This window comes from Haemaphysalis longicornis, unplaced genomic scaffold (assembly GCF_048455015.1).
Source record: "Haemaphysalis longicornis isolate Haplotype H1 unplaced genomic scaffold, Haemaphysalis longicornis Haplotype H1 scaffold_7, whole genome shotgun sequence".
NCBI lineage: Eukaryota > Metazoa > Arthropoda > Arachnida > Ixodida > Ixodidae > Haemaphysalis > Haemaphysalis longicornis.
The window spans coordinates 24,686,050-24,711,066 of NW_027526422.1; the positions used below are offsets into that span (position 1 = coordinate 24,686,050).

The 25,017-nt window shown below is 48.0% G+C and overlaps 1 protein-coding gene across 1 annotated transcript; it reads left to right on the forward strand.

Moving 5' to 3' along the window:
• Window positions 1–12,394: 12,394 nt before the first annotated feature.
• Window positions 12,395–24,673, forward strand: LOC144146203 (carbonic anhydrase 1-like). The gene is made up of 7 exons (XM_077678168.1): window positions 12,395–12,473; window positions 16,437–16,514; window positions 19,118–19,279; window positions 19,804–19,925; window positions 22,060–22,149; window positions 23,215–23,445; window positions 24,437–24,673. The coding sequence occupies exons 1-7, from the start codon at window positions 12,407–12,409 to the stop codon at window positions 24,671–24,673; spliced, it is 987 nt and encodes a 328-aa protein (XP_077534294.1). The 5' UTR covers window positions 12,395–12,406.
• The last annotated feature ends 344 nt before the right edge of the window (window positions 24,674–25,017 follow it).

Below are 25,017 nucleotides of genomic sequence, written 5' to 3' on the forward strand. Positions count from 1 at the left end.
TTGCGTTACGTTAATGTTGTTGCACTTGTGGCAACTGCTGACGAGAGAGCGCTCGTCAGCAGTAATTTGAATGAGTCAACGATATAAGGCGCGTTCGTAGCGTCCTGAGCCGTGTCGGCTTTGTGGCGCAGTGGGTAGATCACCATGTACATTGCGTTCTGCCCGCCGGGTCGAGGGATCGAAGCCGGGCGCCGGATAGTATTTTTTTTTATATAGTAGGGAGGGGTGCGGTGCGGACTACGGACGTCAACGCGGGTGACATCGTTAGTTACTGAAATGCTCTGCATTTAAAAAAAACATTTTAACCTTTTTTACTCCCTGTGGGTGCAATTTTGAAGAAACGAAGCTTTAGTGAGCTCCTACGCCGTGGTAGGAAAGAACTTCCGAAAATTCAAACCTCCTGGCCAACCACTTTCAGCTGGGCCTTGATGGAGTCAGTCAGTCGGTCGCTTGCTCAGCCGGTTGGTCAGACGCTTATCGTTATAGATAGAAGATGTTCTCTCTCAAATATGATTTGCTTTGTGCTAAAAATTGCTCACCTTTCCACCTTATCGAACCCAACTACACATTTAGGCTGCCACCTTGACTTGGAAAGTGGGAGGACGCCATCCTGCATCGACTGTGGTTAAACGTGGCTCACATGTAAGAAATGCAGCAGGTATCTTAAGCCCCATGCTTCCCATACGACACACGAGAAGACATCCAGAATGTCGTATGTTAGTGTTAAAAGTATGTGGTGCACAGGCAGACTCTCATACTATCTTTGTGTAGACCGGTTGATGCGGGACTTTATCAGAGGTCTGTTTTTGGCCCTTGGTCGGGTTCCAGTCGGGCTGCACGTGCAGCCAAAGAAAGCTCTTTTGGGGTTGTGGTTCGCGGGAGAGGAAAAGGAAAGGAAAGGCACTGGGGATATTTTGAACTCGGCAGGGGTGTTTCTGCGCAGCACAGGACTGGATGGAGTATTGTGAAACATGATTTAGCAACGTGATCGACTGGCCTAGTTGGTATTCCATGGTTCGTACAGTTGTGCGATAAAATGGACAGGGGCGGTGAAAGGACACGACACAGGTGCGCTACTACAACTGAAGTTTATTACACACACACACTCTATTTATACGCACTCTAAGAACGGATAAAACTGCACAAAAAGGAAAAGAAAAAGATGTGGTTGATTCCTCTCTCGTAGGAATCGAACACGAAAGTGAAATGTCCAGCGAAATCTGCAGCTGAGCATGATTTGTGGGTCGGGACTGTCTTGTGGGTGTGCTTGGTGACCGACGTCCTGCTGGCGGGTCGCTTCAGTAAAGGTGCACTGGCGTCATTTCCGTGACGGATATGACGTCAGTGAAATCTTAGTGTATGCAGGCATAAATCACTTTCGTGTTAAAATATAAAACCCGAAAACGAACAATTCTAAGTATAACGTACTCTTTAGTACTAAAGGTTGCTTCCCCGCAAGAAGACCCTGTGTGCAGGGGTGCCCCATTTACAGGCCGCTTTCTTCGTTGTACTGGCGTCACTTCCGTGACGGATATAACGTCACGAAAATCTTCGAGTATCCCGGAATAAAACACTTTCGTGTTAAAAAAACAAAAAAGGGTGGTCACATGAGTTGAACTTAGCACGCTCAGGCACACTCGTCATCAACCCGTGAGACAGCAAACCCAAGAAATTCAATTTCTCTGGCCGATAGGTGCAAAGGTGGTACGCTGATACCGCTGTCTTGCGCACTCTGAATATTTGCTGCGTGTGTAGTTTTTAGCGTGTGTATAAAGAAAGTGTCTATGTAATAAACTTCAGTTGTAGTAGCGCACTTGTGTCGTGTCCTTTCACAGTCCCTGTTCATTTCTTTTTGCGCTAAGAGAGAGAGAGAATAAACTTGTGAATAACTTCATCCTGCATGTGAGTGGGAATTTTTTGCGCATGATCTGACATCTTTTTATTTTTGTAGTTTCCTCTTTTTTCGTGTCCTTATCATCCGGCGTTAAAGCTTTTTCTGTTTATCTCTCTCTCTCTCTCTCTCTCTCTCTCTCTCTCTCTCTCTCTCCGACATATGCGAGCCATACCACCTGTGCTAGTATTCTGGAAAGGTCTTGCCTGTAATACTTCGAGTTCACACTGCCTGTTGCGGGGGAAAGGCGTTTTGCAACGGGACCTTAAAACAGCTCCAAAGAAAAACTGATGTCAATAAGCCACCCGCAGAATAATCAGTGCGAATAAAAATGGACGTAAAAACCTGCCGGGTGAGCCAATACAAGCTTCGCATATAAAAACAGGGATTCGGTGCGCACATCGAAATGGGTGCAGTATGCAGGAAGCGGAAGTCTGGCCCGCCATTCAAAATACTAAACCCAGTAGAGCGTTTCGCTTGTGCAAGACCCTGACCGGCAGGATCCGTGCGAGCTACAGACGACAAACCTAAAGCTAGCTGTTGCTGCCGAACCTTTTGACCGGCTGCAGTTCTCGTTAAAGTTGGAAAAGGAAGTGCGTTGCAGATTGTGGACTGCATTTCAGAAGTGAGTGAAAAAACTGCTTCGTTGCTTTTTTCAAGGGGCTGCCAAAAAAGGTTGCCTTGAGGTTGCGGTTTTTTTAATCTCTTCCACTGGTGGCTGGCGGCCAGGATTGCCGCGATTAAAAGACGGGCATCTCTTACTAACATTAGTAAGAAAGCTATACCACACCATTTCTCGCATGGTCTTTTATCGCGTCGCAATGCCCTTGAGCCGTTGGAGCTCAAGTGTGGCAGGTGTGACGTTACGTCACGAGATACGTTGCGGAGAGGCGGCGCAGCTGTGCTCACTCGGAGCCTCGCCGTTGCTGTACCACGTGACTAGGCGAGCGTTTAACGGCTGCTTCGCCAGCGCTTGGTCGCTCAGTCTCGCCATGAATGGCGCACTACTTAGGCCGTCTGCGCACGCGTTTCGGCGCAAGTGACAAGCTGAAATAATCTAGTGATACACTAGGCTAACTTTCATGAGACACTGTGCGCATATAGCTTTTGCAAAACCAAGCGAAATTTTCGAACGTGATGCCAGGGTTTACAAATGTTAAAGTTGACCATTTTCTTCCGATGTTGTCAGTGCATGACCCGATTATATTGAGTGGCGCTTTCGCGTCACTCTCTTACAGGTTCCCCTTAGCATCACGTCCTTGACGCCTCTTAAAATTTGCGTTTGCCTTTAACAGCATCAGCCGATACGCACCGATCGTTGGAGTCTCCTGGTCACATCGATCAGCGAGAGCGCAAGCGCCTCGAGGGACAGCCGCCGCCGGCATCCTACATTCCTCTTTTCTAATTACTCACCGTAATTAAACAAGCTTGGGTGAAACTTGTATTTTTGTTCCGCCTTGACGTATTTTGTTCCAACCTGACGTATTTTTGTTGTCTGTTGTCTTTATGGTCCCTGAGAGACCTTTGTTGGGGCCAAGGAAAAAAAAATGCAGCGATAACAGCAGATGAAACAAGAAAGAAGCACAACAAAAACTGAACTGGGAGAGAGAGAGAGAGAGAGAGGGAGAAAACATTTTAATGAGCTCAAATGTGAGAATGGAACAACATTTTTTCCTCCTACCTTGTTTTCTTATGCCGTTGTTATAAAACCTTTTAGTTCTTGCTTTAACCATAATGAATAAAAAAAGTGAAACAAAGAAACTTCCTTCGCTGGCATGGGAAGCCAATGTTATCTTGCGGCTGCTAGTCGCCCACTTTATAACGATCGGCTTTCCATCCCCCTCGGGCTTTTGTAATTCTCTATAGCGGGCGTTTAGTGCCCTTCGCTTTATGTCTACTTTTATTTTTATTGTCATCGCAGCTTTTGTAAATTTGGAATCCGCCTATCGTTCCTTTCTATGCGATCGTTTATATCTCCCTTCTAACCACTTACCCCCTTCTTCCGCCATTATAATCTGAAAAATTGGTTAGCGTAACTGTGTCCAATCCCCTCGGTTTGTATGGGCCTCTCAACGAGACGCAGAACAAAGCATGAGGCGAAAAAAAATTCGGTCGGCACCAGAATCCCGGGACGCTCGCCGCTGAGTCTGTACACAAAGCAGCCGCGTCGGCGGATTGCCTCGAAAGCGCGTCATCCCTATTTCATATTTGCCGCGCTTTCGAGGCGCTTTTTCAAAGAAAGTGCTACGAGTTGTGCCGCGCCTCCGCCAGATGGCGCCACGGGTCCCGCGACCGAGAGAAGACGCAGTGAAACATCCCCCTCGCGAGGGGCACGATCAAATGCAGAGCATTTCCGGGGGCGCATGACGTTAAGTAGTTTGCGTTACGTTAATGTTGTTGCACTTGTGGCAACTGATGATGAGAGAGCGCTCGTCAGCAGTAATTTGAATGAGTCAGCGATGTAAGGCGCGTTCGTAGCGTCTCCATTCTGTGTCGGCTTTGTGGCGCAGTAAGTAGAGCACCATGTACATTGCGTTCCGCCAGCAGGGTCGAGGGATCGAAACCGGGCGCCGGATAGTATTTTTTTTTATATAGTAGGGAGGGGTGCGGTGCGGACTACGGACGTCAACGCGGGTGACATCGTGAGTTACTGAAATGCTCTGCATTTAAAAAAAAGGTTTTGAGGTCACCTAAGCTCTGCTTATATACTAGTGAATGCAAAGCATTAGTGCCTACATTCCAAACCAATATGCTGGTATTGTGGGCGCCGCCATAGCCCCCTGAATTTCTGGTGACTGCTGCGGCGGTGGCTGGGGCAGCGGCGTGAAGCCAAAGCTCGACGTGAGTGCAAAGCTGAAATAATGTGTCCTCTCATAATAATCGTCCGCTTGGTAAAATACAAGCGCCAGAAATGAAAGACGTCCAAAGTAAATTTATTTATTTTATTTATTCAAATACCTACATCGCCTTTACAGGCATTAGTGTAGGGGGGAGGGGGAATAAGAAAAAAAGGGACTCAAAGTACAAATACAATTGTCGCATAAACAAACAAACAAACAGGTTGCGTTTCCTTAAATAATGAGTATACATCAAAGCGGTGAATAGGCGTTGGAAAAGGAGCACTTCAAGAAAGGAAGATGTACAGAAAGGATGTACAGACAACAAGCACTTCGTAACACAGATAACCCGTAAGCCCGGCAAACAAGGCGGCGGGATATTACTGACGCATATAATCCTGCAAACGCTTTCCAAAACAAGATGGGGGAGAGCAGACAATTTCCTCCGGTAGAGCATTCCAGTCATGTATTGTTTTGGGAAAGAAACTGTACTTAAATGTGTTAATCCTGGAGTTAAGCTCGCGAATCTTTAAACAGTGATCGGTGCGAGGGGATACGTATGTTGGTTGTTTTAAATAAGTTTCTTTCTTAATGCCAGTTCTGGAGTTGAATATATTATAGAACAACGAGAGTCTCAGGTATTTGCGTCTTTCAGCGAGTAGAGGCCATCCAAGTCTTCTGCAAATGTCAGCTGATCTTTTAAAAAAATCGTAATCGCCTGTTACGAAGCGAGCGGCGCGAGCCTGTATTCTTTCTAGTGCATCAACGTTTGTCTTTGTGGAGGGGTCCCAGACACTGCAACCATATTCCAAAATGGGGCGCACATTCGTCAGATACAAAGTCTCCCTGACCTTAGTCGGAGCTTGCCTGAAATTGCGTCTTAAGAAATTTAGCACACGGCTCGCTTTTACTATCATATAATTGACGTGATGGTTCCAGGACAGGTTAGAAGAGAAAAAGATTCCGAGGTATTTAAACTCTGTGGCTACCGGTAAACATGCCCCGCCCATGTAGTAGTCAACAAGTAGAGGGTGCTTTTTGTTGGTGAACCTTACCAGATTACACTTTGTTAGATTGAGCGTCATCCCCCACGACTGGCACCAAGAAAAAACAGAGTTAAGATCGCGTTGCAAAAGGTCCGCATCTGCTACGCTGGTTATATCACGATAGATGCAGCAGTCATCAGCATACAATCTAGTACGACTGGAAGTGCAGTTCAGGAGATCATTAATAAATATTAAAAAAAGAAGTGGGCCTAAAACTGAGCCCTGCGGTACACCGGATAACACAGAAATACTTGAAGAACTCAGGCCTTCAAGCACCACAGACTGTTTTCTCTCGAAAAGATAAGCATCCAGCCACTTCAGCAGTTCAGTAGGTATGTTAAGAACACGACGCTGCTGGAACACGACGCTGCTAGCGTCTACGTAGTCCATCCTGCAATCCTGCTCTTAGTTTTGCCATAATGAACCAACTCACCCATGAAGCCATGCTTACCAACATCCCTTTTCCTTTGCGTCTTTTTCTTCTTCTCTTAACCCTTGTTGCGTCTGTCAGTAGAGTTGCTTGGGATTGGGCGAGTTGGTTCATGATCGCTGGAAAACCTTCATCTGGAACGTACAGAAACGAAGGACGGTCGAGAGAAACACGGACACAATGCTGACTAACAGCTGAAGTTTACTGAAGAAAAACACCCATATATACACAAAAACATTGCACAACTTGGTGAGAATTTGGTACAATCAGTCCACTGGATACACCCGGAGCAAGTCATTTTCTTTGTCGGTTAATGTGACGGAAGCGGTGCTGACGCACATGTGTCGCCCTTCGTGTCGATAGCAAGAGTTTAAAAAATTTCTCGTGGCAGGCGATTGTGTTTCCGTCAGTTAATGTTAATTTCGTCTATGCGTGCGGTGCATGTACGATCGCGGCAATGGAATGGAAGGTGGCTGGATGGCGTTGTCTTGAGTGATGCGGCCTGTTCTCGGGCTCTGCCATTTATGCACCTGCCGGTTTGTCCAGTGTAAACTTTTCCACGCGATAATGGGATGCTACAAATGACTTCGCTGCTGCAATCCGCGTACCTGGTGCGATGGTTCCTATCACATGTCTCCCCTTTGCATTGGTCGTTAACTTTCCGGCACATTTCATAGGCCTTGTTGGGTGCACTGCACGCCACGAAAACACCTTGTCTGGCCGCAATCTTCCCAAGGTTGTGCGTGAGGCCATGCACGTAGGGAATCACTGCGGTGTTGCCTTTTTTACATGATCGTGAATTCGACAGCCGTGTTGTCGTACCTAGAAAGAGGTGGGGCCCTGGTTGTCTCCGGCTTTTAGGTCGACATCCAAGATCTATTACTTCATACCCCAAGCAAGCCTCCTGGCCGTACTCCGGACAACGATCGAAGACCAGGAGGCGATACATTTCCAGAATAGGGTGAGAGTGTCTTGTGATGCCTTTCTGGAGATTCTCGACACGTACCTGCGATCGACTGCCGTGTCATACGATGACCAGAACTACGTGCAAAGAGCAGGTATATGCATTGGATCGCGCGTCGCCCCCTACCTATCCAACCTATACCTGGCAGAGGTTGACCACCGCATCCAGGGAGCTTTGCAACGGTAGCACGTTCCCACCATTTTCCGGTGCGTTGACGATTATTTGGTCCTGTGCGGGAAATACTGGGTGATGTGCAGACGGATATTCTGAAGCGTTTTGATTTTTGAACCTTGAGTGTGTTGACATTCACGTGCGAGATGCCGGAAAACAGCCGAAAAAGTACGCCCCAGAACGCCCCAGAGAAGATCCAGATGAAAGTTTAGCAGAAAGTTCAAGAGTAAATCAACGAAAGTTCATGTAGGCTTTTGCCTTCGCGTTCTTAGAAATTCCTAAGCATCCCCCGTAATTTTTTGTTGCGACATCGGCGAGTTTGTCTGGCATCTCTCGGCTACGACACCGTGGACGCCGGATGTCCGCCCTACCGAGTCAAATAACGTTAAATTTTGACCTGACTGATAGCAACAACGTCCGCGCAAACTTATTGCAAGCGAGACTGCAAGAAACCAACAGGCGCGCTCGCTTAGCGCGGCATGCGGCGCCGTTAATTTGCCCAGCTGCGCCGGAAGCCTCGAAAGCGCAGCAGCATCTTCAGGGCACTAAAGGTCGTCGATTGCGTGGCAGCCCTCGCTCTCGGCTGGGCGCCAATTTAGCGAATGCGCCGGGCCGGCGATTAGCACCCTGCGAGCGCCGAGTGCTCGTATGGATAGCGGCCCTGCTCGGATGAGGCGAATTCGCGCGCACCCTAACCGATCGCCCCAGTGTGATCGAACCAGCGCAATTTGCGCCTACGGCAGTGGAGTACGCGCGCATTCCGAACGCGCAAGGTTTCGGGAGCGTTGTTCATTGTGGAGCAATTGCTAGTTCCTAAAAAAGCGGCGTACTTTAAACTTTCGCGGTCGATGTTGCTTTGTGCGACTCCTGATATAGAAAGTGACCTTTTGTGTGTTTCAAAGTAGCGGGGCCATGCCATGCCATTAACCCTTTACTTTAACTTAATGTAATTTCGAAGTGGCTCTTTGCGCGTTATTTTGTAACTACAATATACCCCGTGCGGAAAGAAATTCACCACCAAAAACTTTTTGTGGGCGCCTAAACGCTGTTATTTCGCCATTCTTCTCCAATACTCTCAATATCGTATACCACTGCTCAACTAAGTTAATAGCGGCTGTAGTACCCAGAACACTGCAACGGGTCCCAGAGAAACTTCGAGTGGGCAGAAACCTCAAGGGCGACTGCTTTAGAGAATGGCGACGTCAATGTACAACACCAGCTCGTGACACTTGAATGGACCCGGGGACTTCATCTTTGGAAGGTATTAGGGCTCCGACGTCACAGCGCTGATGGCCGCAGCTTCCCAAAAACAGGGCTCCGCAGCCCGAACGTAATGCAGTGGAATGGAAACCTAACACTGCACCGTGCGGATGCATTAGCTGCACCGAGCACTTAGAAATGTGTTCCAAGAATACACGCTGATGTGTTTCTTGGCACGAAGACTGCAAATTGACACTGCCATTAACAGCATGCTCCGAGGCACGAAAAGCGGTGTAGACAGATGCATGTGCAGCACCTGTGCACGTTTTCTATTTTGTGAACCTGCGTGCTCGTTTCGTCGCGCTGTTTGCGCACTCAACTTTGACGCATTTAGAAATGTCCCAGCATTGAGTGTGCCTGCACGCTTCTTGTTTATTTTTCTCTGTCACGTGACACTCAGTGCGCTTTCATGACGACCCTGCCTCAGTATTACAGCAGAACTCAGATGAGGTCGAGGGAGAGAAAATAAAGAGCTCGGCGAGGATGAAAAGAAGAAGAAAGACTGGGTCAGAATGGCGCAGTCGGATGGACGCGAGGGACGCAGGTTTCATTACCACAACGGGAAGTGTTTTGTATCGTAAGCTACACTGGCCGAGGTTGAGCAGTTTCGCGTGGCTCCTGGAGAGCCGTGCTGGGCATGCGCGAGGGGCAGTGACTTCTCCCGGCGCACAGCTGGCGCGCCGGAGCCGTCGCGATTGGATTGGATTGAATTGGATTGGATTGCATTGGAAATCGTTTTAGCAGCAGTAAGCATGATAATCAGCTAATCCTAGACAACCAGGAAACCTATGAATAACCAGCTGAACCTTAGCTCACGCTACGTATATCCTGGCATCGCCGAGCTGAGCCACTGCTAATTTTTTTCTTGCAGCGTTTGATGTTTCTTCGCTTATCATCATCATGGTTTTGTAAAACCCATTCTGTAAAGTTGGCTTTCGTGCAACGCGTTTTGGCACGACATCAAACACCATGCATAAATAGCTTCGCCTTAAGATGATTATAACAGTAAAAAGGACGACGCTCATGAATAAATGTCGTTAAGTAAATGTTGTAATCAAACACATACGCCACCAAAAAGTTTCCACCCGGGGCCCAGGTGGAAAACTGCACAAATAGCCTCTTCAGCACTGCTCCCGGGGCGATATGCTGCTCTGAGTGCCGTAGTCGTCGTGGGGGAACAAAAGCAAACACTTTCCGACAGTTTAAACCCATGAGTTGGGCAGTGTATGAAGAACAAGAAAAATAGCAACTTCGTGCACAATCTTCCTTCTTCAATCTTCCGAAATGTTTGCATCCCTCTCTTCGAGCTGTAGGCACCGGTTAACGCCGTAAGGAATCAAAGCGAAAGGTTAGGCGTAAACACGGACGCATGTCCGACAGTTGTTGCTGCTATTCTCGCTCCATCTATCCGCAGTGGGGTATTCGACAACGCTTCAAAATTAACAGGAATGCGTGTTGCTGCAGCACACGTTGCTACAGACGCCGCACGGGCATGCACGAAGCAAGCAATGAATGAATCAATCAATTATCTGCGGCACTAGAACTACGAAGGTCGACCACAAGGACGATGTGCACCTTCTCTGCGCACTCTGGAGCCGAGCAAAGGGTTGTGCACACCGAGGTTATAGCAAATACCCACAACGGGGCGTTGGCCAACGCCTTACAAGCCGGCATTTGTGCTGCTTTCGCACACCATGCCGTGGTTGGCGCAGCGGAGCCGTCTAGTCAAAGAATTTACACAACACTCGACACGATTGTGGGCAACCCGTGTTCATAGAGTGTGACGTCACTAGCTTTTTTATTTTTTTGTTCGCAATGCTCGCACGCCTGAGAAAGATGAAAATGAAATGAAATCCTCGTTAGGATTACCATCGCACTAACACGGAAAAAGACGGCTGCTGATATCCCTCACAATCTCGGTAGGACACCTTTTGTGAGTTGTTGTTGCCGTCGTTGATGATGACGACGACAACGTCCTTGAAGTGTTTGGCATGTACAACTCAATGGCATGTACCAATAAGGGGAAATTGGCAACTTGACATATTTATTAAAATTTTTCTTCTTCATTTTAATGTATTGTTCATACCCTGAGAGGGGGTTGACCAGGGCTTGAGAACGGCTATTTAGTAAAGAAATACACTGCTAAAAATACGAGTGAAAGACAAAGAGGCAAAATAACCGTATTCACTCTGCAAGGGCGGGAGAGACATAATGGCAAGATGGTGTTAGCAAAGCAGTCTTCCATTGGCCGAGATGCAGTCATAAAGCAAGGAGTAGATTTCCATTTTGTGTGTGGGTGTGCGTGTCGGAGGCTGTCATCATAATCATCATTTAGGCTCAGCCTCTCACGCAGCTCGAGGAGCATCGTCGTGGCACCCTCGTTCCGTCGGCCGGCTGCTTCCGCTCCCGTCTCGGTAGCAGCCTTTTCCCGGCCAACTCGGGTTTGTTACTGCACAGCGGATTTTCTGCCGCGTCTTCGCCGGCTTTTCCGCCTGGCTTGTCGCCTCCGAGCAGCTTCTCATGGCGTCGCCGAGAGGCACAATAACGGCGACAGCCCTGCATCTCTGGGTGAGTGCGGCGACCCTCGAGAGCCTGGGAAGAAAGGAAGCGGGGGAGGAAGCTGTCTTTGCAACCGAAACCGTGCGTCAGTGGCAGTGTGAAGATGAGAGGCCAAACACCATGGGAGTAAATCAGACCTGCGACCAGCAGAACGCGAAATGTACGAAGCACCGAAAACGGAGGAAGCGCACAGTCCATCATGCCTTATATTCTGCGCGTACACGCGGGAACGCATCAAAGAGCAACAACCAAGAGAATTCAACAGATACTTTAACCAGCCATTACATAGGCATACTTATACGTAGCAGTTTCTATTCTGCCGGAAGCTCCGAGACATATCTAACGAAAATATTACCGGCACTCGCCTCTAATTGACATAAAAAAACTCGTGACATTTCTCTTGAAAGCAAGCGTTTTGTTATTCTTAGGGCACATCTCCACTCGTGACAAAAGTGAGGCCCGGAAGTAATCTGACGTGGCCTACCGTAACATGCCCTAACCCAACCAAACCGACCTTATCAAACATAACCTATGCTATCATAACCTAAACTACCCTACCTAACCTAACTAAACCTAACGCAGCCCAAATACACTGGCACAATGCCGTTATTTTTCGGTTCAGTTTCGGTTCGAGTTCAGAGGCTCAAAAAATATCGGTTTTCGTTCGGGTTTGGATACCAGTCAAACCCGATCGAGAACCGATATTTTTTGATCCCGCTCAACCTGAACAGGAACTGAAGCGAAAAATAAATAACGGTTACCGGTTCTGTTCCGGCTCGATACCCTGGTCTGGAGTGAATACAGGGCTTCATCTTGAGCTCCGAGATCTATTCTGCACCTGGTCGTCCACGCCCTAAGCCGTCGTACTGTTAACTAAGCCATTCACGCACCGTAACACATTCGGAGACATTTTGGTTTAATGGCACAAAAACATTTTCAGCCCGTTTGCGCCGTGAAGTCCTATTCACGATGTCTGCGTCTCAAACAGTTTATAATATTTGATCGGGCAGGTTTTTCTTTGTTGGAGACACATATAGCTCCTTTAGGAGCGAACTTGACAAATTACACCTTGTGGTCCTTTTTTCCAGAAACTAACAGCAGCCACCCTGCTTTTGTCGAGACATACTTGTGGCAAGTACACAGCTAATCGTTTGTGTCGTTTTCCTTTCGATTCCTCGTGAATTAAAAGTCGAACTTTGCTGCTAATATATCTCTTGTTCGTCCTAAACAGACGCCCATATAAGGACGATGTGGCACAAGTACCCTACAACGGCGCCCGTCTGGCACAACTACTTCGACCCCAGCACCATCGTAGGTGAGGCGGGAAAGAAGAGTAGCCTTTTATTGTGTTGTGAGGGCAACACACGGTATTTAAGTCCTGTCACGCGGATGCAAGGCTTGTTGGTTTGTTTTAGGGGTGAAGCACCTTAAGGGCTCGGGCTGTCGGCGTCTCCTGTCTCCTGTAGCCACGGTACTAAAACACGGGGACACTCGTTTTCCCACGCCTCGTGCTAGAACGTGACGCGTACAAAAAAGTGTACAATGAATAAAACTGCTTCAAAATAAGCTAGCATGATATCAAGATTTCTGGAATGGTCCCTGTCCGCTACAGGAATCGTCAAGCACAAGCCGAAGCTGTTTGTAGGCAGGTTATAATTTGTGTTCCGGCTGTCGACGCTAGGCCTGATCGGGTCGGGCGATCGGTCGAAGCAAGAACAGGCGTACTTACCTGGTGCCGGGGCCTCGTTGATCACCGAGGACGAGCCTCTAGGGCGGGCATTGCACTGCGCTCGCGTTGACCCCGGCCAATACCCCAAACTGGGGCAGATGGGGCATGCAAATTGCTTAAATCCGGTTCAACATAAGAGAGGGCGCCACAGCCTCAGCAAGCGCGGGATTTCTTCGCTCAGCAGCGCTTCTCCGGCGCCCAATCAACAGCGTTGTGTGGCAAGAGAGACTTAGAATCTTTGGATACACTTATACACTGCATGCATCTCCCCTCCCTAGGTTTCACGTTAGTGGAGATGGCCCGTTTTTTTTCTCTCTCGCAGTGGTACTGTAGTTCACTTTGATTGAGGACACCTGTTTTTACGGCGATCCTCGTATAGGCGACGTTTTTTTTAATTTCCCCAATATTAGTAACGCAGCCGTGCACATTTGAGGAAGGCATGCATCTTTCACAGAGCGTCGTCGGCGAGAGTTCCCTTATCAGCGGGTGCGGTGAAGCTCAGGTTCCGACAACGTCACGTGTCACGCATGCAGCTGCTCCGGTAGCCGCTGGACGGCCTGTGCGCAATCTAAGGATCATATGCAGGGAGGACGTGAAAGCACGTGATGGGCGCATTGCGTTGGGCGCATAGCATGAAGACAAAATAGAACTATGTTCAATTTGAAAGAACTAGCCTAACTCCCTCAGTAGCACTGCAGCCACGAAATACATTTTTTAACCGGAGGAACGCACAAAATACTGATAGAATATGAAATTTTGAGCTACAGTGATGTATTTGGATAGGAGTGACGTAACACGGACCAGCATTGGAAGCGTGGTAATCAGTGTGATAACTGCCCTTTGGAATCTAAGGGAAATGATAAAATAAAACTAACGACCTCACTGAAACCTCCAAGTCATCTTTCTTTGCGATGGCTTAGGCTGATGGCCGCCAATGTTCCAGACAAGATTCTGTGACGTCATACAGAAATCCCCGGACAGCGCCGAAAAGCCGCCACTACTTCATCTATTTTCATTAATGTTTGAATTATTTCTTTGAAGTTTGGGATGCAATGGTGTCAATGTGTACGGGACAAATCAATCTTTTTTTTTTTTAAGAAAAACCAAGCTTGCATTTTTTTCTTCATGGGCTGTCTAAACGTAGACGTTTTGGCGCGTCCGCTTTAGACAGCGCTACGGACTTATATACGGAGGCGCGTGAGTCTCCCAGGCCGACGTGCACGATTCGTGACTCCGAGGCCACCGTAGGGGCAAGGCTACGCGGATCCGCGCCGTGTGCGTTCACCATCGGAACCGGTCATAGGGCAGTGATTATTCTACTGTCAAGTGGCCCAACGAGATATGACGACCCACGATGCGGGTCCAAGCTACGCAGATCGTGGCACCCTATAGGTCCAAAGAAACACGAAGTAGCATAATACCAATCCGATGCAACTTTGAAAAGGCTCAAAAGTTATTCCTATGAGCCATCTACGAGATTTAGTTTCGCAAAAGACAACTCAAGTATTACTGAAACATTACACTTTCTGTAGTTTTGCATTGTTGTGTCACATTACAGCAGGGTAGTACATCAGAACGATGAAACCACCACGAATGATTACTTTCGCACACGCCTCCGTTTGGTGTAACAGGGCGGAGTAATTTCATAAACAACAGCAAACGAACTGCACACAAAACTAGATCCGCCCCCAGAATTTCGTTGGCTGTGGGTACAAGACGTAAGTTTACCCTACGTAAAGAGCAAACTGAAGGACAGAAAACTGGCTTCGTAATAAGCAATACTTTATTTACCGCGCGGCAACAGGCGCCACAAAACGCTTCAAATAAGCCGATATTTTAAACAGAGTTCGTTATAACAAGAGAGTTATTCTGCCCAAGTCTTATTTGTGGCTATATCGTGCAGCTTGACCCATGCCGTTCATTTGACTATTTTTCTTTGGTAACCGTGACGAGAAGCGAAAATCAATGGTCCGCTCTAGGCCGCCGCAGAGAGTATACACTAGTGACGTCACGCTGGTTTGAAACGTGTTTTAAGGCTTTTTTAGCCGCCAAAGTATTAGTTGCCACCCATTGCACGATTAACATCGACCGCTTGTTCGTTCGTGCAAATGTTGCGCAGAATAGAACACGGTAGCAATTCGTTAAACTGGGCCCTTTGGACTTAACAGTGTTTCGTCATATCCGGCATCAGCAAATCGAAGCGGATAATGGCGTGTGAGCAAATCACCTTCCGACGCACGTTTCCGGTTTAAAATTTCTGTAAATCGGAACATGGAGTACGAGTTCTAGAACTTAATCTGGCAAGGTTGTTAGACAATGTTTACAACTCGCTTGTGCCCTTGTATTAAGGCGAAAGCCTAACGTGTCTCACTGTGAGGTTGACCTTGAATGACCCCGGCGTCCACTCGAGCGATACAAAAGCCCAAGGAAAGTCAAAGGCCGACCAATGCATGTCAGCCGTGTATCAGAAATGAGTGATGATCCCAAAATTAATGATTGATTAGCTACTGGTAGCATTATTTAGTGAAATGGATTGAGATTAATTATTGTGAAATATTGATTGATTAGTAATTTATAGTAAGTATTTGTGCGATGGGGTGAAGGGGTAATCAAACAGAAACAATAGGGCATTAAATGGATTGGGGTGTATTAGGATAGACTCCGGTGGATTAAGATAAACCAAATTAGGATAAATTGAGGACGCCAGAATAGTGGGGCTGCTGTGCCGATGACCGGACGTGTGTATAAAAGGTGCCCGTCCCGATAATGCTCGACGCGTTCGCCTTGAAAGCACGTGAACGGAGGTGAATGTCCCGAGAAATTCTAGCGCCAAGGTTGCCTGTAAAGAGGGCTCCAGAGCACGCATAGTAACGATGCGGCGAAGACTAAACGCAGCGATTGAGAGTACCGGGGGAAAGCCAGGGTCGGGCAGAAAACTGCCGTACGTGAGCACAGTCTCTACCCGAGCACCTTAAAGCTGCCGGACATTTCACGCGAGTTTAGAGAGGATTTAAATCCTTGCGCAGTCACTCGTGTTTTGGACAAGGTCTGGGAACCTCCAATATTTTATTAATGGTCCCAGTCACCAAAAATTTGAAAGCTCCTCTCCGATACGGCTAGACGTCGACGTTAACGTCACCTCTATAAGAGGGCAGGGGGAGGGAATAACTAAAGGAGCAACAAGGCGGATTTACGCGGCATTTATGGAAGGGGCCGGTCAAATATCCTTCGCAATCGCTTGTATTTGAAGCTACCAGACATGTCCAAAGCGCGCATATTGTATGCACACTAATTTCTCCATTCACATTACATTGCGATCTTCGTGTTATATGTCGCTTATATGAGGGATGTACGCGGGGAGAAGACATGTGAGCAGGTTTAACGTGGCATATGCTGTTTAATTTTTGCGAGGATTGACTCGAAGCAATGTCAACTGCTTTTATTCTTTTCATGTCAACCGCCAGGGTGATAATTGCCTTCCTATTTCTCTTTTTTTCGAAGGTAAAATGATTTCGTAGCAGTTGCTGAGACACGCATTTCTTTCCGCAGACGCGCTTCTCGCCTGCGACTTCACCGACTGGGTCCACACTGTTCCCCAAAACTGCAGCATCACTTCGAGCATCCACTGTGAGTTTGTGAACATAGCTTTGCTCCTTCTCTTGTTCGGGACCGAAAGTGATGACTGGACTAACATTTTGTTAATCGACGAATTATTTATCTATGATAAGTCCATGAGTGCAAACATATTTTCCGTCCCTGTAAACTGTAGAGCGACATCAGTTAAACACTGATGGATATCTTTGTTGACTGGTTATTAGTGAGAGTAAGATATATTTAAGTATGTCATGCTTCGGCGCAAACTTGTGGGCCGCCGCTTACCAGACCTTAGGTTACACAATTTTCACTTTGTCAATGGGGCCGTACCAGATGGAAGGGGGGGGGGGGGTTAGGGGAGATTGTGTATGATGGGTGGTTTGAGATTGGGGCTAAGGAGTAAAGTTTGAATTAGGGGGCAGGTTGAGGTAGAAGCGTTAGCGTACGTCTAATGCCAAATGCGGGGTCGATGTTTCGACCGCAATGTCGCTGGTGAAACGGCGACGCCATACTGCACAGTTAGTACAAGTGCCGCCAAAAGTAATGGGAGCACGGGAGCTGTGGTTGAACCGCATAGAAGCGCCGTGTAGCTACACCGGCGGTAAACGAAAGGAACAGAACACGCATGCGCGCCTGCCGACAGTGATAGCCTACCTATACTTCGCACAGCCCACTTCTTTTAACGCGGCTTCAAGCGTTGTTCGCAGCATACTGGTCTCAGCAATGGCGCTGATAGCAGGGGACGTATCACACTTTCAGCGCATGAGAGCTGCTGGAGAAGCGTCACAATCGCTGAGATCTGAAGTGACAAATTTTTTTTCTAATATTTTTAGAAGGGCCTGCTATTAGCGCCATTACCGAAACCAGTATACTGCGAACAACTCTCGAAGCCGCGTTAGAAGAAGTGGGTTGAGAAGTATAGGTGGGCTATCTGCGTCGGCAGGCACGCATGCGTGTTCTGCTCCTTTCATTTAACGCCGGTGCAGCTACACGGCGCTACTTTGCGGTTCGTGCACAGCTGCCGTGCTCCAATTACTTCTGATGGCACCTTACATACACAATCATGGCAACGTATTTAAGGCTAGGCTGCCCGCTCTTCGCTGAAAATGGAGAATCGAGTGACAGCCTTTCCATACACAATTTGAGGCGGGTACACACTTCCACAAGTAATGATAGAAGGCGCAGGAGAAGCAGAATATCTCATTTGATATATATATGGCGAAGGAACACCGCAGGGAGATATCTGTCTGCCAACTCGTGGAGGGTAATTTTAGATAAGATCGAACAAAGGGTCGACCTCTTCAATTTGCTGGAATTTTTGTAAATCATTCCCTGAATATGCTAAAGTCCAGATTCACCACCATTTTCCCCGAAATTCTTTTGCTGTTAAAAAAATTAACGCTGCAGTTTCGCTATTTTTAATAGGATGCAAGGAGATTCTGCATCTAACCAAAGTAGATTTAGCGGTCAAAATCTCTGAAGAGTTTACCGAAAATTAGAAGAACGCTTTGTTTTTTTCGTTTTTATGTGGGGCAGAACCTAAGAATTGTCATTCCTTCCTCCTATCTATACACTTTATATTCGGCGCAGCTGTGTTGTTATGGTGCCAACGTGGACATTGAAAATTCCATTTTTTCTCTTCTAATCTCAGCTATTGTGTCTATATGCAGGGATCATTTGCCTTTTATACGAAACACATAATTTATACAAATCTGAGGCAAGTCATTATCGCTGCAGGATGTCATAGAGAGCCGAGTGGATAGGGCTCCTTTCTCTTTGTACGCGCTCTATAGGACCAAAACGATGCAACGTGCTTTTGGTGATAATGGAAGTACGTGAAAAATCATACATCTGGGGATAATTCCAGAAAAAATGAAGATGTGTTTTTTTTTTTCTATTAGCGTCAGGACATCGCCTTTTCTAGTTATTTCTTCAAACTTGCGTGCTCGTTGCATCTTAACCATATTTTATACAATTGCATTATTCGGTGTTTGTTTAAAAATGTAAGAGCCCACATGAGTAAAACGTGAGGGCTGTAACGTAACTGCTTTTTTGTAATATTTAGGCACAAAAAAAAAAAAACACACGAGTCTGAACGCCTGCTACCGTACAACAGGCCAGAGTTCATAACAACCCGTTTGCACCGTGGGCAGCGCTCTGAATGCCGCACCACCTTTTCTGTGTTTCTTTTCATGGTCACACTGATCAAGAACTTCCTGTCAGTCTTCCGGGTACTGCGATCATACTCTATGACTGCGATAGTCAACTGTGCTGAGGCAGGCAGTAATCGCGCAAAGCGAAGGCGAGAAAACTGACTGGCTTACTCGCTTGGTAGGCCGCTTGTACGCCTAGCGGACGTCTAGAAACCAGCAGCGATAGCCACGGATGGTGCCTCGATGTCTTTTCGTCAATATTTTGACGACTTTTATGCCCGAGTTTACATGCGTACGTACGCACGGACAAATGTTTTCCTGCAGCCAGCCCTAATCACATTCTATAACTAAAACGCGCTCACAAGCAGAGAGAGAGGGACAATGCCAGTGGGTTATTTCGCTGCTTTAGCGGGCCGCGCATGCGCACTGGCGCATACGGATTCCCTTGGACGGGAGCGAGACGGCTCTCTTCCCGTGCAACAGCGCAGGACACGTGGGGCTCCAAGTACGTGGACTGCAAGGGCAAGTCACAGTCTCCTCTGCACCTTCGCTTTCTGCAGTCAACCTACAAGCAAATGGAGTCAATAAGCTTCTTCAACTACGACGACGACATCAGCCTGGATGTGACTATCATGGGAGACAACTGTGAGTAGTGCGGCTCACGCGGAACTGGCGGTCTCAGCTTCGCTCACTGATTTCTTTAGCTTTAGTGTATATTTATCTCTTTTATTTTAATTATTCGTTTGTTTTCTTATTTCTCAGAGAAAGCTACATGCGAGGGAAGGTTATATGCAAAAGCTGTCAAACGTCAAGAAAGAAGGCGAAGTTGATGTCTTTTCCGATTCTGTGCTTACGGACGCTGCTGTGGCTATCACTTGGAAATGCCCTCCACTTCACCAGCTGGATGGGTCTCCCACTATTACCCGAAATTGCGCGCATCCAGGCCTCCTAAGCTTAAACTGTTCACGCTCAGAAAGTTTTCATACGATGCGAATGGGCACTGATGACGCTATCGCGTTCCGCGTTTAACGGCGATGCTGAAGATTGATTGATTGATTGATTGATTGATTGATTGATTGATTGATTGATTGATTGATTGATTGATTGATTGATTGATTGATCGATCGACCGATCGATCGCAGTGATGATCTTTCCGAACCACTCCCGAGTGGCTGTCTACGGCGGGCCCCTGCATGTTGAGTACACCTTCGTCCAGGGGGTGCTGCACTTCGGCACCGGCAGCGGGCAGGGCGCCGAGCACCACATCGACGAGCAGAGCAACGTGGCCGAGGTGGGACACGTTCTCTGACTAAGCCGAACAGGGCAATCCAAAGCCAAATCTCGCTCGCTTTTTATTTGAAAGCCAGGGCACGCTAAGCCTGCTTGTCTTCAGCGAACGTTTCACCCGTGTTTCCTGTTTATACGCCTCGAGCGCGGCCTGTAGGGGCGCCACTGAAGTCCCCCTAGCGGCCCGTTTCGGAAGCAGGCGCGGGAGTCTCCGTCCCGCTCCCCACTGTCGCCGCTCCTTTTTCGGCCTGTTCACGACTGAGATTTAGCGTTTGCGGGCGTTGTAAATCCATGTTTATGTGAAGCAGTCACTCTGTTCCCAAATGGGATGTGTTTACGAGTGTGTAAATGTTTCTAACGCGATCTTAGTGTGGTATATTCGGTCTGTATAAGCGCCAGGTGTGTGTCACAGGTCAGCGTCGCGGAACCGGCATATGCATGGACCTGATCGTAGTTACACTGCCCTGAATTTACTAGCAGTGTCTCCATAACCACCCGTTCCTCTGATGTTCATGCTACGGGTATACGACTACGATGTAAATCAGTTTTGTGCGCTTACATATTCAGCGGAACACTCATACCTGACAGCACGCCAGTTACTTTTGCCAATAATATACTTCAGATATTGGTCACCACCACTTACAAGCCTGTGTGTGTTAATTTCGGGAATATTCAACGTACGTACGACGGATAATGCAGAATTATACTCGGGGATCAGCACACGACTAAGAGTCGTCTTGTCGTGAGGTGAGCGCCCGCAAACATTCGTCTGCTACTTATATTCTCTGCGACCCGCGCTCAGACTGGCTTAGAATATAATCGGCGTCCGCTACTAAACGCTTCTTCGAAATACCGTCACATGGCACAGGGAGCCTGCAGAATAAAGGAGAAACTGAAACCCCCCTCTTTCATCGCTTGCGAACTGCCTGCCCTGTATACTTCCAAAAATGCGTCCTCCGAACGATCAGGTGTTCGTTGAAGACGAAAAACAAAACGACACTGAACGCGAGATTTGCGTGTGTGATTACCAAAACGTTCTTTGCTTGATTCCGCTCCGAATTTGTACAAAGTGTCCTCCTCCCCTACCCCCCCCCCCCCCTACGTCTCGCGAAATAGCGGTGCATTTCGCGTATATAGTTGGTCTGGTGAGCCCTACCTGGCTTAAGTTTTGACGAACGTCTTTAGCACGTCAGAAGCTGCACTGTATTTTTTTTTTTTCATTTCCGTTAGAGCTATTATTCTTCTTCCGCACTTGCACAGCATGTATTTTTCGGTGGTTTCACATTAGATGCCTTGGTTCTTGCTATAAGGCATGTGTGGGCACATATTTAACGACGTACAGGCTTGAAATATACTTAACATTTTCGCATGGCACATATTCTTATAAAATACATAAGTTATTGTCCGGGATTTGCTAATCACATCCCCGAAACATTTTCCGTCGACGTATACATTCGAAACAAAGCCGCATTCGTTGTCCACGCTGCAAAATGAAGCCAACCTCGCACTGTGCCAGGCGGCAGTAGAATTCATTTGTGCCTGACGTATTTGGAGGTGACAGGGGTGATATGCTGCTACTGTCGCCGACGCCCGGAAGAGCGGCGACGATGCGCGCAGAACCGCGTCCCCGGGTAGCTCTTGCAGGCGATCGCGTGCTCTACGAAGACGCAGCTGCTTTTTAAGTGACCTAAACGTACTCTTTGCTTATAAACGTCATCATAACGTGTTTTTTGTAGGGCGCGGAAAGGCGAAAAGAAGCGAAACAGAACCAAAACACTGCCCGAGCCCCTATCAGCCACGCAGCGCACATCCCGTCAACGCCGCGGAGAAGCGGCGGCAGGCGGCGCAGCGATCGCGAAGCTCGAGGCGTAATATGAAGTCAACATACAGCGCCCTCTGTTGTTTTTGTGAATCGCAGTAATGCTGATTAATCAAGCGTGAGCCATATTGATTTTATGTCACTGAGTGCAGAACAGAGTGATGAAACTTTGCATTGAGTACAGCAGCGTAGGAAGCTAGGACTTATTACCTGCAGCCTTTACGGACAGGTCTTTCACATTCACCTTCAAGAAGGCCCAGTGCAGGCGTCTTTACTGTTGCGAGGTCCAATCGCCATTTTTTGTTCCTCGCCATTGCAGCTACAGCTGATCCACTACACGGAGACCAACATCCCCATCAAGTGCTTCAAGGACGCCAACGGCCTGCTGGTGCTTGTCATCTTGTTCAAGGTGCCACACTCTCTCTTTCCCTTTTCTTCTCTGTTAAACCGCTTTTCTTTTTTGAAGCCGTAATATTGCCCCCCTTCTGGCATTAGAAAAAAATAACCAGATTGCGGTACCCAAACAGTGCCGTCAAGAACAGTACCCTAAGCAAGGCAACGAGGCGAACGTCACATCCTGCCAGTTCATCCTTGTGCCGCTTCTTTTTATTTAGGCGCGGAGGGCGGTGTGGACAGGTTTTTGTTGACGCCTGTACACTGATTTGACATTGTATTGGTAGACGCGAGCTACAAGATGAGACATTAGCCCAAATCCCGAATGCGCCAGCTTTCGCCCTTTTAGCCACTTGAAGCATGCGTCGACGCCATCATTCTTTTCTACAAAATACGTCACCGCACGTCTCTAAATTGTTTCTCCAACACACAAAAAAAATAATTTTGTTTTTAAATCGACTTTTTTGTAGACGAACTCATTCTCTGCACGATATATAATGTCGATTCCACTATTGTTCTCTCCTTACAGTGAGGCTGCACATGGCTGGTGTACGCTACAATTTCTGCGTCTGCTGGGCAGACATTTCTGGCAGTTCACTTGTAAAACTAGGCCATTGTTCTTCGCTGCGTATCATTCATCAAAAGTTTTGACAGTTTTTCAAGCCGACGATAACACTGGGATCGTGTGGGGAAAAGGCACAGACGCATGAGCGGGTGGTACCGCGCGATACGGAAAGGGCACAACGTGTGCGCGTCCGTATGTCGCAGACTTGCAAGAGGACGAAAACTTGATGTCTGGGGGTGCAGGCCAATGATGGAACTGTAATATCCACAACACAGTTTCGGGGGTCCACCACTTCGCAGGTCGGAATTACCCCTCCCCCCCTCACCTTTTTTTTGCACCAATTACAAAGGGTGGAATGCTAAAGAGGGCAACGCTGTTTTTGTGAGCGAAACCGGCCTCGACCAAGGAGGTTGACAAGTGCCACTATACCGTCGACCTCGGGGGTCGTAGTTAGACATTCATGCGTGGTAGGGTCCAGCGGAAGGTGTGACGATGTCTTGTTGGCGGGGGGCGCAGGAGGCCGAGAAGAACAACTCGGCGCTATCTGCCTTCATGACGGCGGTGAGTGAGCTGCACGGCCTCAGCGACACCAGCCCGAGGACGACGCTGAAGTTCCCCATGTCCAACTTCATGCCCTCGACCACCGAGAACTACTACATCTACTCGGGCTCGCTCACCTTCCCGCCCTGCACCGAGCGCGTCATCAACGTCGTGCTCGGCCGATCCGTCGACATCGGCAAGGAGCAGGTGCACATACACACTCCCCACCCACGCGCACATGAAGGGACTCGGCGTGAATCGCAGAAGCGGCGTTCTGACGTCCAGGTGCTTTGTACTGTATACGTGGTGTAGCCGGTCCACTATTGTGTGTGACTAGGTCCTTTCCCTTCTAATGCGTAAGCAATCTTTGGCGACACTTCATCACAGATATCTATCTCTCCCTAACGCTTGATGCGAGACACTCCAGCAATATTGATAAGCCATATGTTGTATTCCATAAAATGCCCTTTATTTAATGAAAGGCCCGTTAACGACAACAACAAAAAAAACGTTAGGGCCAGGAGCTTCAAGGCAAGCTTACGTAGAGTTTATGTGCGGAGATGAGCTCCTAGAAAGATTTTTAGTGAAGAAAAAATAAGAACTAATATTTTCTCGTCTCCATGCTAAGCTGTTTTCTTGCGGCCCTTGTTTGCTCACTGTTAATGCAATTCAATTGCCATTGATAATGAGTTCCAGCAAACTTTAAGAAAAATGTGCGTGCACGCATATAGGTATGCAATGATCAAGCCTAGTCGCACCGTAGAGCAGTCAATCAGGGCATGCAGTGCAGTGCAGTGCAGTCCCGTCTGGTCCGGTCTAGTCCAGTCCAGTCCAGTCTAGTGCGGTCCGGTACAGTCGAATCCATTCGTGTCGAGTCGAGTCGAGTCAAGTCGAGTCCAGTCCAGTCCAGTCCAGTCCACTCCACTCAAGTCCAGCCCAGTCCAGTGTAGTGCAGTGCAGTGCAGTGCAGTCAGTCAGCCAGTCAGTGTGAGTGAGGGATGTGTTCAGTCAGTCAGTCGTGTTGTTTTGTATTTTTGTATTGTATTGTATTGTATTGTATTATATTGTATTGTATTGTATTGTATTGGGTCGCGTCGCGACATGTCGCATTGTATTGTACTGTATTCTATTGTGTCGTGTCATGTCGTGTCGTGTGAATAGCTCTTCAGCGCCACTCGTTTCTCCTCCGTGCCCGCAGCTGATGGAGCTGCGCAAGCTCAAGTGGCAGCTGAAGACGCCGCAGTCGTGCCGCGACGGACCCGTGGCCGGGAACATCCGCAAGCTCATCCAGCCGGCAACGGGGGCAGAGTCCCGCACCGTCTACCGGAACTTCCGCTTCATGACCCGACAGGGGGCGCCGCGCTCTGCCCCGCCGCCGGCGACGCTAGTCGCCCTCATCTCGGCACAGATGCTCGTTTCCGCTGCCGTGTTTTGAAGCCACCTATTTTTGTGTTGCTTTAGCGTCGCGAACGTTACAAATCACCAGAGTTAAGTGAGCTGTACCTGCGTCGTAATCACATTTTTGTTGCGTAAATTGTAACGGTGAATTTCCTTTTTTTTTTTTTAATTTTCGTAGAGTATTCAGAAACTGCTTTTTTAAGTGTAAGGCTGACAAACATTCCGTTGTCGCGGATATTGACGTGACTTTTAGACTTCTCCTTTCCTATGCAATTTCGAGTACGGCAATAGCGCCCCATATTTCGCAACTCCCCTTCACCCTCCCTGCCCCTCAAGGTCTCGAAATGTGGTATGTATAGGCACTGGCTCAGGATTGCTACC

Excerpts from the sequence above, each read along its gene's own strand:
- LOC144146203 (XM_077678168.1), top strand. The coding sequence starts at position 12,407 with ATGTGGCACAAGTACCCTACAACGGCGCCCGTCTGGCACAACTACTTC. Across the intron at positions 12,474-16,436 it reads CGACCCCAGCACCATCGTAG|ACGCGCTTCTCGCCTGCGAC; the intron begins GTGAGGCGGGAA and ends TTCTTTCCGCAG. Across the intron at positions 23,446-24,436 it reads TCGACATCGGCAAGGAGCAG|CTGATGGAGCTGCGCAAGCT; the intron begins GTGCACATACAC and ends CCGTGCCCGCAG.